Source organism: Carya illinoinensis, chromosome 9, assembly GCF_018687715.1.
Source record: "Carya illinoinensis cultivar Pawnee chromosome 9, C.illinoinensisPawnee_v1, whole genome shotgun sequence".
NCBI lineage: Eukaryota > Viridiplantae > Streptophyta > Magnoliopsida > Fagales > Juglandaceae > Carya > Carya illinoinensis.
In genome coordinates, this window is record NC_056760.1 from 42,562,432 (window position 1) to 42,574,313 (window position 11,882).

Below are 11,882 nucleotides of genomic sequence, written 5' to 3' on the forward strand. Positions count from 1 at the left end.
TGGGCTTTTTTTGGACCGTTGGATTAACTCTATCGTGGACAGCTGTAGTTGGAACACGTATTGGGGCGTGTGGAGACCTCGTGGTTCTTATCTTTTGCTCAGAATATTGCAAAATATCCGGTCCACGTTGCAATCTCCACTGGACAAGAATCCTTCCTTCTTAAACCCTTTCTGACTCGCTCGAGTCTCAAATGTTTAAGCACTCGCGTCTTGGCGTTGAGAACCGAACCGGAGAACTATGCATTTTAACTTTTATCGTAAATTTTTATTATTAAAAGAGATTTTAACATTCTAATTATTTATGAAAAGTAGCATTCTTCTATTTAAAATATTTCATATTAATTACTATTTAGAAACATGATATATCTTTAAAGTAAAATGATATTTACAGTTTATTTTTTAAAAAGTAAATAAATATAAAATTTACATAAAAATTTTTTTTAATAATAAATTCTATTATTTTTTAAAAAGAATACACGTGATCTACATACTCTAAAACTATATTTGATATTAATCATAAGATTTTCCTCTCACCTCTTTGTAAGAAATACTAATAACCCATTCTCTCTTCCCTCTCATTCTCTCTTCATGAACCTTTCTTGAAATAAAAAATGTTTGATTTATTTCTATGTTGCTACCCAATTGTTAAACACACATTATTGTATCTTTTTTGGAAAATTTCACAATTCAAGTAAGAAAAATATTAGTATGCTTTATAAATTTATTTCCTCATTTTGACCTTTTATGTATTTTAATTTTTTAATTATTTTTTCAAGTAAGAAAAATATTAGTGTGCTTTATAAATTTATTGCCTCATTTTAACCGTTCATATATTTTAATTTTTTAATTATTTTTTTACTTAATAGTTAAAAAAGTAAATATTCGTGTATTGATATATTTTTTTAAAAAAATATTTCAATATTTAAAAAAATATAGATAAAAAAATATTATTAAATAACATTTAACCTATATGGCACGTTTGGCAATCACAGTTAGATGTTAGATTAGATTACCATTATTCAAATAATGGTAGAGATGCAAGTACCACTCAAATTAGGTAAATAAAGAGATGGCCAACTCTAATTTTAGGCCTATTTACCTTTTTTTATTTTGTATATAAAGAGGTTTTCATGGAAATTTTCAACTCCTCCTTTTATATTTTTAATTTCTTTTAATTTAATAAAATCTTATTTAGAAAAACAAAATCATCCAACTTCAGATCCAGGAAACTTTCACTTCATTTCCCAATCCACTGATATTTGGTTACCAGATGCCCGATGTTTTAGGGCGAGTAGGCCTTCTTCATCAGCCTGCGACGAAAAGTTTGAATTGGGATCACCATCTGCCAGCTAAGGTTGGACAATAACTTTAATTTTTTGTCTGATGTGAGACCGACTTTTTCCCCGCAGCCTTTTCTAGAAAGTTTGGTGGTGCTCTTTTGCACGGGATTCCTAAATCTTGGGCTTTAAATCTATCAGCCCACCCAAAAAATAAATAAATGGGCCTCATCTGTCCAGTTTAATCCAGCCCACATTTCCCAAAAATGAAATTCCTCTCTTCGGCATTGTCTTCTTAATTCTGCAGAGATGTGGGCTTTATTTGCTGAGCTATATTATTTAAAAGACGGTATTCAAATAAAATTTAAAATTTAAAATTTATTTTTTAAATTAAATTATAACTTGTAAGTACCCTTTAGATAATATAATTTTTCATATAAATATATGGCTCTCGTGAGACATATGGTAGCTATAAAAAAAAAAGTCAAAACAAGTGATTTTTTAAGCTAGCTAGTGTAAAAGGTAACATCAAGTGTGCAGAACGTATCAATATTTGTCCCGAGTGCAGACAATTATTGTGCATTTATGCAGACTTAGAACAGATGGAATTAAAAAAAACAAAAGAAGAAGAACAAGAAAAGAAAAGAAGAAGAAGAAGAAGGAGAAGAAAAGACAAAGCAATCCCAAAAAGGACACGATTAATCAAGATGGTGTTATTACCATCCGTATGAGATTCCATGGTTTGTGGCTGTTTCAACACCGGTTTTGAATGACTTTTGCTCTTAATATTCTTTCTTTTCTTTCTTAATTCTATGTTTGTCTTACGGGTTCTCTCTCATACTAAAAGTCATGACATTAAGCATCTTCTTTCTCTTGCTTCTGTACGATATTCATGAGATGTTGTTCGAAGTAGGAAGCCATGCATCAGCATGCAGTAAGCTACTTTGAAAAGTGAATATGTAGGAATTTTCACAATCTTCCTCCTTGATCAAGTAGTACTTCTCCTGGTCATGATATATTTTCCAGATGCATAACATGTAGTGCAGCAGCGACTAATGATTTGGGTGCAAAAAGCAGGCAAAGAGGCTGGCTGCCTGCCATGGGTGACCTTGGCCGGACTAGGTGCACCATCAAATGGTAAAGTGAAGAAGAAGAAGAAATATCAGTAGGCTAAGCGAAACCAATTACGCAAGGAATCTACACATGGCCTCATAAGTTTGATTAATTTGTCGGATATGATCAAAACCCAAAGGGTGGTGGAGAACCCTTCATTTTTTTATTGATTTATGTGTAAGGACAGTAGTGCAGTTCATTGTCAACTACTTGCTGATAAGCAAAGCCTCCCTTTCTACGATTTGGAAACTTGCGCTTGCTTTTGGGGATAGCTTGTGGATGCCATGCGTCGTTCATGACCACATGATGTCGAGGATGCGGCCCTTCTCAACTCATTTCAGATATTATTGCTTCGTATTGAACTAACGATCAGCTCAGACTGTGACAACATTATCTTCTAAGACCGCATGCGCGGTATGGGGCTTGTGGATACCACACGGCCTTCGTTTCATTGGACACCAGGCCATAGACACTAAGACACAATCCTCCGATTATTTAAATCGCCATTTATTCTTTACCACATTAATTTCCAATATTGTTATAACATGGTAAACAAATCTTTGACTGTGAATAGATCTAGAAGGCATATTTAGGGCAAATAAGCTCATAGAGTAATACTATGTATAGTCATGAAATGTGTAAACATTACGCAATCATTTTAAAAAAGAGTGAGGTCTATAATTAAAAAGTTAGTTTGTTTTTTTTTTCATGTTGGTCCCGTATTAATTCACTTTTTTCAAAAAAACTGCGCGTTGCTTGCACAACCACGATTGTAAATATCATTTCTTTAAAATATATTAAAGGATGCAAGTCCGAGATGTTAGGGGCTGAACTACGAGCTCAAGGAGTGGACTTATTGATATGTATTCTAGATAATAAAAATAGATAACACCTCTTACTAGTTAGAGAGGTGGTCACTCCACTTTACAAGGAGTCTTTAAGATAAATTTTGAAAATTAGTTGTTATCCCTCTTATCATGCGCTAATAGATTACACTTAAGATAATATATTGACTAGATTTATCTATATACTTATATCGAGACTATTCCTCTTTAATTTAGACATTGAAATTCCACTTAGCACTTCTGGCCGCCCTCTCATCTTGTTGCAAGTCATCTATACTGTTAGTGGTGTGAAACATATTTTTAACAGTGACACCGTCTATGAGATTCAAATCCACGACCACATGAGTTCAAATATAAGACGATTTCTTCTATATGTAAGCCAACGTACGGAGAGCACGATCGACTCTCAAATATGATTTCTCGAGTCATACAGACAAGTTAGTCGTGCATGATATGATATCAATGGGGAGTTTAGAACTTGAGATCTATAGGTCCACTTTGTAGATTATATAATTCAGTTCAATCCCGAGATGTAAATGCTAGAAATGTACCATCAACTGACCACGATCAAGTACAAATGGATAATGGATATTTTTGTGATTTGCTTTTCTCACTGTTTTTTAGGCCAAGTTGATATGAGTTGAATTTAAGAAGAGTATGTCTTGTTTGTTTTTATAGAAAAGATAAAATGAGAGTAATTGAGATAAAAATTAAATAAAATTTGATAAAATTATAATAATTAGATAAAAGTTTTGTAATAGATAGATTTGGATAATGAGATGAGAATTTTTTATTTTTAATAAAATTTTAAAATATTATTTTTAATATTATTATTATTTTAAAATTTTAAAAAATAAATTAAAATTTAAAATTATTTATTATATTTTATATAAAAATTTAAAAAAATTATATCGATGAGAGTCGTACCACACGCCGACGGCCAAACTCCTTGCGATTCTCTCTCTCTCTCAGTTTTTATTTTGTTTAGATTTTTGCAGTTTCTTTGCTGAAAATAGCAAAGAAAAACAAATCAAACGCAGTGAAAGCTCCATCTATGCATGCACTCCCTATCTCTAAAATTCTCCCGCAAATAATTCGTGCATGGCGACAACCCATCTCTATTCAACCTGAAAGCGATTCCTGGATCGCAATTATTCGTTCTCTTTTATAAGCACCAACATCATTACCACTCTCTCCACACTGATCCATTTCCATGGCCACAGATGCCTCCCCGCAATTCCGGGGTGTGCCGCAATCCCCCGAGTTCCATACTGCAATATCGGTATCGCCGCCGACCCACGACGGCCTCGAGTTCTGGCAGTTCATGATTGCCGGTTCCATAGCCGGCTCGGTTGAGCACATGGCGATGTTTCCGGTTGATACTCTGAAAACCCGGATGCAGGCCCTTGGTGCAGGGTCTTGCGCGGTTCAACCGGTGGGAGTCCGGCAAGCACTCGGCTCGATTTTGAGGATCGAGGGCACTGCTGGGCTCTACCGCGGTATCGGAGCAATGGGGCTTGGTGCAGGACCGGCCCACGCAGTGTACTTTTCAGTGTATGAGTTCTGCAAAGAGGCTTTTTCGGGTGGGAATCCGAATAACTCGGCTGCTCACGCCGTGTCGGGGGTATTCGCGACGGTAGCGAGCGATGCCGTGATAACACCGATGGATATGGTGAAGCAGAGGTTGCAGTTGAAAAGTAGTCCTTACAAAGGTGTGGCGGACTGTGTGAAGAGGGTTTTAATGGAGGAAGGGATCGGAGCCTTCTACGCGTCGTATCGAACCACGGTAGTGATGAATGCGCCGTTTACGGCTGTTCATTTCTCGACTTACGAGGCTGCGAAGAGAGGTTTGATGGAGATTTCTCCGGAGAATGCAGAGGATGAGAGGTTGGTGGTTCATGCCACCGCCGGAGCTGCTGCTGGAGCTCTGGCGGCGGCTTTGACAACTCCGCTTGATGTTGTGAAAACTCAGCTGCAGTGCCAGGTAACGACTTTCACTTGACATCCATCCATCGTGATTCATGCCCTTAACTGATTTCTTTAAGGTTCAAGGTTTCATTCTGTTTGAGTTCAATCGTCAACAAGAATGACATGTCAACTTCAGTACAAACATATCAAACTTGAACTACACTTAGGACCTGGAGTAACATTAATGTTGCTTACAGTATATTGCAATGATTAGTGGGCTGTCAAAATCGTGTTAATGGTTCGTGTCGTGTCGTGTCAAAATATGTATATTATATTATATAGGTTAACTCTAACTCGATCTGTTGAGTTTATTGTGTCAAAATCTTAATAAAATGGGTAATGTCATGTCAACTATTTTTGACGTATTAGTGAATATTACAAAATATGTTAACATGACATAATACGACCTGTTTCAAACTATTTATATAAATAGATTGAATAGACTTAAAATTAACGAAACTGTTTATATAAATAGATTGAATAGATTTGAAATTAACTCATTTGACCTGATTAAATTTAACATAATTTTATATAAATGTTAAAATCACAATATCTGTAAAAATTATAAAACTAACTACAAGTCCAAAATTACAATCCAAATAATAAAAATATCGAAATTAAAATTCTAACAATTTTACTTTTAGGTATAAGGATATAATTATAACTTTAACTTTCTTAACGTGTTATAACAGGTCAAAACAGGTTGATCTATTATCAACTTGCTAAATAAGCAATTATATCTTAACAGGTCAACCCGTTTTGATCCGAACTTAGTAAGACTAAACCCTAATCCGCTATTATCAGGTCGTGTTCGTGTTGGGTTAACGGATAGTGTAACATATTGCCACCTCTATATTCATATACTGTCACAAGATCATGTTCTATTATTAAAAATCAGATTTTATAAACAATTTTTTCATGTGGAAATAGCTGCAGATAATCAATCCATTTATTTACTTCCAAGAGATTTTTCAGCCTTCTATAATCATTCCTTGAAACCCTAGTGGCTCAAGTGTTCTCTGTTACCACTTCTCAAGCGTTTCCGGTTCTAGTGTGTGTTGTGGAGATGAAAAATCGAGGCCGATGGTTTAGTAGCATTTCTTTCTAAGATTTTACATGTATAGCTTGCCATTATTGCATGTCAAGGTTACCCTTCTGTTTGCGCAGGGCGTCTGTGGATGTGACAGATTTTCTAGTAGTTCGATTGGGGATGTAATTCAAAGCATTGTGTCAAAGGAAGGATATCGAGGGCTCATGAGAGGATGGATTCCCAGAATGCTGTTCCATGCACCTGCTGCTGCAATCTGCTGGTCTACTTATGAAGCATCAAAAACATTTTTCCAACGACTCGGGGGCAGCAACTCGTCCGTTAACTACTGAGGGGCCAAAACCTATGGAATCTACAGACAGCTCTTTTAGGCGATCACCAATTGGAATTAAGAAACAGCTCTAATTTGTAACTGCAGCAAGTAGCATTTGAGTTGAACATAATCATCATATTCTGAAACCCAGCCACCGTCCATTTTAGTGGTGGTGGTATTTAACCCAAAAGGGTTGGGTTCATATGTATAATATTATATACATGATGATGCAGAATGTTGTGCTCATGTCGAGTAATTTTCATACAATGCCAGTCACGGTGGGAATACTGGTTGTATACCCACATGTATTTGGCTACTTAACAATAAAAAGATTGGCTACTTCTTAACTATTGCTGAAATGATGCCACTGCCTGATACTGCTTTGTTCTTGCACAGTTTTCATGACATTGAAGTTTTGTGCTTGGTCATTCCAGATTTCAGAGCTGGGAGAACCTTGTCCTACCAGCAAAGAATTTTTCATTGAATCTGTGGGGGGTAATATTGTAGCTAGAGACCATAGTTAGAAGAAACAATTATCATGGAGAAAAGCTGAAATATATTAACATTTTGATTCCTAGTTTTTAGCATCTTTGAAGTCCAGAACTATAAGATTCCTAGTTAGAATATGCTTTTAGGCGCCTAACAGTTCATTGAGCACCAGTGGTCTAGTGGTAGAATAGTACCCTGCCACGGTACAGACCCGGGTTCGATTCCCGGCTGGTGCAATTTTTTTGTTTTTTTACATTGACTCTACTGTCAAATGCTGGCGAACCACAACTTCCCACGAGATTACTGTTCTTTCATTTTTTTTCATTCAGGTGCTTAATTTCTGTTCTTCCATTTAAGGGTCTTTTGGGGGCTTGTCAAGAGCTCTCCTCAGTCCCAACCCTTCTAGTCTACGTAGCATTCATCTACAAATATTATGAAGACACACCGGAGTCTCAAATATATTGCCCAAAAGAAAATGGATTTCAAGATATTTTGGCAGAACAGAAACATTAGATGTACTCACAGAAGTATGGGCAGTCACAGAAATTTCACATTGATGTCAGCCTGTAGCCTATGGGCGAATAAATCGATCATCCATCCCTCTACATCCTCCGCTTAAATTAACTACTACACCCTTCATTACCTGACTCCATTCACTTTCGAACTTGTCTCACTGAATGAGCCCATAAATACAAAACGCTCAAGAGACACATACTCACTGCGACCATCAAACATTACAAAACACAAATAAGTCCACCGGATAACGACTATTCAACACCATAGGGAATATGATTCGATCATTTAACAGGTCTTTCTCATTACAGTACCCAATCATGGAGGAGGCAAGCAAGCAGGTCCAGGCACTAAAAAGTACAAGTTATCAACATAATAACCCATAATCATCCTGCCTTAGAACTTATCTACAATTATACCATCTCTAAGAAACTCATATGCCTCTCTGCTCCTGGTTTTCTTCATCCCAGCTGTAAAATGTAGTTTCGATCCATCAGATGAGATACAGGTCACTTTTACCCATATCATCACCTTTGTCTTCATCCCCTCTATATCTACTAGCTTTCCTTTCTCCAGATAGCCAGTGATAGTGGTGGAGAAGCGCAAGACAGATGAGTCCCTGTAGCCCACCTCACAAATTGCTGGTATGTAAACTGTAAGCTTTCTTGTCTCTTCATTGAACTCATAGTTGGTGGCATCACGAGGGAAGATTCCTACTGCCATATCATACTCCTTTAGCAGCTCTGGCAATGGCTTTTGCATTTTTCCTGCATAGACAAACATTGAAAATATTGTTGGGACTCTACACTAATGAGAAACAAGGAGTATGCATTAAGAATGACGGATTCTGTTACTAAAAGTGAAGAATGTATCATCTTATTTCCTAGTCGTGCCTACTGAATTCCATCAATGTCAAATCACACTTGTCTCATCTTTTCCATTCTAAAATTGATACAATTCCCAAGTAAGCAGATCTAATTTGAGTCAGTTAGGAGTCGAACACTTGCAAAAAGCAGTTGGGACGGGACGATAGATAATGTTGTAAATGACAAATTAAACACCAAAGTTCATTATCATACAAAGTGGCCATGGATATCTACTCTTCTACTAATGAATTTTAAAGCAATTCAGTAAGCGTATTTAAGGAATAGCAATTTAAAAACTTCTCTCATATGCAAAGCACTATCATTGAAAGTGTACAACAATATATAGAAAACACAAACCTTTGATTTTATTAACCAGCCATTTGGTTCCACCTTCAATACTGGTTGACAGTGACTGATTGCAGTGTGAAAAAATGTCAGAAAGAAGTACATGAAAAAATAATCAAGTAATGACAGTAGTAAAAAGGTTGGACGCTAAATGTGAATGGTTATATCTTTACCCGGATTATTTTTCTTTTTTGATAAATAAGGGATCTTTACGTGCATTACTAATACATGCAAGCACATTTTCCGTTGAGTATGTTTTTATCCCCAGGTGATTTCTTAACTTCGAGTCACTAACCTGAGATTTAAAAAGTTGCACTTTACTCATATCCTTTAATTTTCATCTGCCCCAATATTTTTTTCTTTCGGGAAGTAAATTTTGTTCCCACATGTGTAAATTAGAAGTCTAGAAAGAGAGTGGAAAATAAAACAAAAAGCATATTAGCATTACACCTGAATACATTAAAATAATGAAACAAAAGCAAATAAAATCAGTCCTTGTGTGGGTAAGGCCCTAAGTTGAATTCAACCCAATCGCATTAAAGTATCATTTCCTCCAATTTATTTTAAGAACAGGGAGGGTAATGAAAAAGATCTTTAACTGAAACTTCGATTTAAGTGCACGTGCTTCTTGATAAAATTTTAAAGAGGCTCCCACTTGGTTCATCGAAGCTTAACTACCCCTTCTCATGTTTGGAATACTTTACTCACCTTCCATTATCTTAAATACTTCTTATGCTATTAAAATAGCCACAAACTGATCCATTTATCAATTTTATCCAGTGAATTAAACAAGCAATGATCAAGTCCAGCAATTTCTTCATAATTAAAAAAGCAGAAGTTCTATTCGTCCACGTGAAAGTTTTTTAAGTAGTAGAAAACTAAACGTTTCACATGGAAGAATAGAACTTCTTGTTTCTAACCATCTCAAATTCTGAAGATATGGGATTAAATGAACCAATCCCTAATTTCTATCCACGCAAACTACATGTGCATAATTGTAAATCTATGTAAAACAGCACTTACCACAACAAAAAAGGGCGTAAATTTAAATATCACTCTGATTTAAGTTCTCGACTAAACCCGTTTTCTTTTCTTCCAAGCTATTCGGCATAATCCCAAAGTATATTTATTTATTCTTTCTTTATATAGACATTTTAAAACACAACCGAAAATATGTTCGTTTGAATGAGACAAACCTCATTGGTTTCCGAATTACGCTAATTTAATTACTTCCCAATATTTGGGATTATATCAATTAAATATATCAATTAAGTGATCCAAAATTCCTGAGCCCAAGTAAATATATCAATTAAATGATCCAAAATTTAACAACTATTCTCCTAAACAGAAATCGTAGAAACCCTAATTCAAATGATAGCTTCAGGATACAAAGAAACAGCTTTTCCATCAGGCGAATATGCTAACGAAATTTAGCAAATAAAAGGAGATAAAGCAGAGAGAGAGAGAGAGAGGGGGGCAAGCGCACGTTGAAGTCATCACCGACGGAGTTGATCTCCTTATTAGCCCTCTTGCTGAACCAGTACGAGCCGACCTTGTTCAATACCTCATCCATTGTTGGTGGAAACGGCGGATATTCGGTTCTCTCTCCCTCTCTTGATCTCTTCAAACGTAATGGAGAGATATCTCCACCAATGCAGACGATTTCTTGAGAGCGAAAGTTCGTCTCGACTCTATTTTTCCACGACGACTTATCAGAAATTCTAGACTTCTTTAATTCTTATTTTGTTGGCCTTGCATTTGAATTTTTGGTATTTTCGATTTAATTATTAGAATGAAGAGCGGTGATACTCAGACCGCTCGTTTATATAGCTAGTTGCTTTTATATTTTTTTTTATTATTTTTTTATTTTTTAAAAATATATCTTTTAATATATTTTAATATTTTAAAAAAAAATAAAAAAATATATTAATATATTTAAAATTACTTCTTTAATCACGAAGTAAAAAAAGAAATTTACCCAATAGTACACTGTAGCGGTCACCTATAGGCAGCATACAAGCTTTATTCTAGAATAAAATATTTGGATATCGATGACTACTGGTATATTATTTTGGAATGAAGGATTTTATTGATAATTTCAATATTACACATCACATATAATTTTTTAATTTTATTTTTATTTTTTCCTTATCAAATATATAATGTATAGATGATAAATAAAAATATTCAATTAATTTAAAAAAATAAAATTAATTTAAAAAAATAAAATTAATTTAAAAAAATAAAATTTATTTAAAAATATATATATAATGTGTCGTGTATAAGATGATGAGTAGCAAATTTCTTTTGAAATACATACCAATATATATATTATATAGAAAAAATATTCATATATATAATTCATACTTTTTTTAATAACGGCAAATACTTCATTCATAATAAAGACCGCATACAAATAGATCCAATTACATAATAGCATCTAACAAGATTTTAGAAACAAAGAAAATTCGGACATTGGTGTCACTATTGTATAATGGAAAAATATAGTTACAAGCATAATTATGCACTAATCTATACACCAATATGATGTGATTGGTCATAAAATAGATTTTATTGAAAACAATATTAATTTAAATTTTAAGTATGAATAAATCAGTATTGGTACACAGATTAGTACGCGACCGTGCTTGTATATAGCAAAACTCTTGTATAATATCATCTATCATTCTAGCATGTATTGCAAACAAACGACTTGCTTCATTTCCTTGTCGTCCAATATAAGTCACTTCAAAATCCATAAACCGCCGGAGAAGTTGGATTTTTACAATAAAAGTGTGATGACCCGCTTTTGCGTGTATTTTCACTGAAGGGTTGTTTTTAATTTAATTAATATATTAGTTTATTTATTTTAAATTATTGTGTTTTAAATTGGTTTTTAATTTAATTTAATTTATTTGAGATTGTGTTTTATTTCTTTTAATTGTTTTGTGGTTTTAATCTTTTTCGGCGGTTTGTGTCGTTTTCCCGGAGTGAGGATTGGACCTCATTTCTTTTCACATTATTTTTTTTTTCCTTTTTTCTCTTTTTCCTTTTTTCTTTTTCCATTCTTTTCTTTTTCCTTTTTTTTTTCTTTTTCTTCTTTTT

The 11,882-nt window shown here is 34.4% G+C and overlaps 2 protein-coding genes and 1 non-coding gene across 3 annotated transcripts; 2 read left to right on the forward strand and 1 right to left on the reverse strand.

Moving 5' to 3' along the window:
• Positions 1–4,368: 4,368 nt before the first annotated feature.
• LOC122276186 (mitoferrin-like) lies at positions 4,369–6,914 on the forward strand. Its single transcript, XM_043085749.1, has 2 exons — positions 4,369–5,219; positions 6,371–6,914. Exons 1-2 carry the CDS (start codon positions 4,449–4,451, stop codon positions 6,581–6,583), a joined length of 984 nt encoding a protein of 327 aa, XP_042941683.1. The 5' UTR covers positions 4,369–4,448; the 3' UTR covers positions 6,584–6,914.
• A 304-nt stretch (positions 6,915–7,218) lies between these two features.
• Positions 7,219–7,289, forward strand: TRNAG-GCC. Its single transcript has one exon. It is a non-coding gene; the product is annotated as a tRNA-Gly (tRNA).
• A 525-nt stretch (positions 7,290–7,814) lies between these two features.
• Positions 7,815–10,536, reverse strand: LOC122276187 (uncharacterized protein At5g01610). Its single transcript, XM_043085750.1, has 3 exons — positions 10,264–10,536; positions 8,790–8,844; positions 7,815–8,333 (listed from the first exon to the last, which is right to left on the reverse strand). The coding sequence occupies exons 1-3, from the start codon at positions 10,348–10,350 to the stop codon at positions 7,963–7,965; spliced, it is 513 nt and encodes a 170-aa protein (XP_042941684.1). The 5' UTR covers positions 10,351–10,536; the 3' UTR covers positions 7,815–7,962.
• Positions 10,537–11,882: the final 1,346 nt, after the last annotated feature.

Bases quoted from the DNA above. Each gene is read 5' to 3' on its own strand.
- LOC122276186 (XM_043085749.1), top strand. From the start codon at position 4,449: ATGGCCACAGATGCCTCCCCGCAATTCCGGGGTGTGCCGCAATCCCCC. The intron at 5,220-6,370 runs GTAACGACTTTC...CTGTTTGCGCAG, and splicing joins AAACTCAGCTGCAGTGCCAG to GGCGTCTGTGGATGTGACAG.
- LOC122276187 (XM_043085750.1), bottom strand. From the start codon at position 10,350: ATGGATGAGGTATTGAACAAGGTCGGCTCGTACTGGTTCAGCAAGAGG. The intron at 8,845-10,263 runs GTGCGCTTGCCC...CACTGCAATCAG, and splicing joins CCGTCGGTGATGACTTCAAC to TCACTGTCAACCAGTATTGA. The intron at 8,334-8,789 runs GTTTGTGTTTTC...TTGTCTATGCAG, and splicing joins GCTGGTTAATAAAATCAAAG to GAAAAATGCAAAAGCCATTG.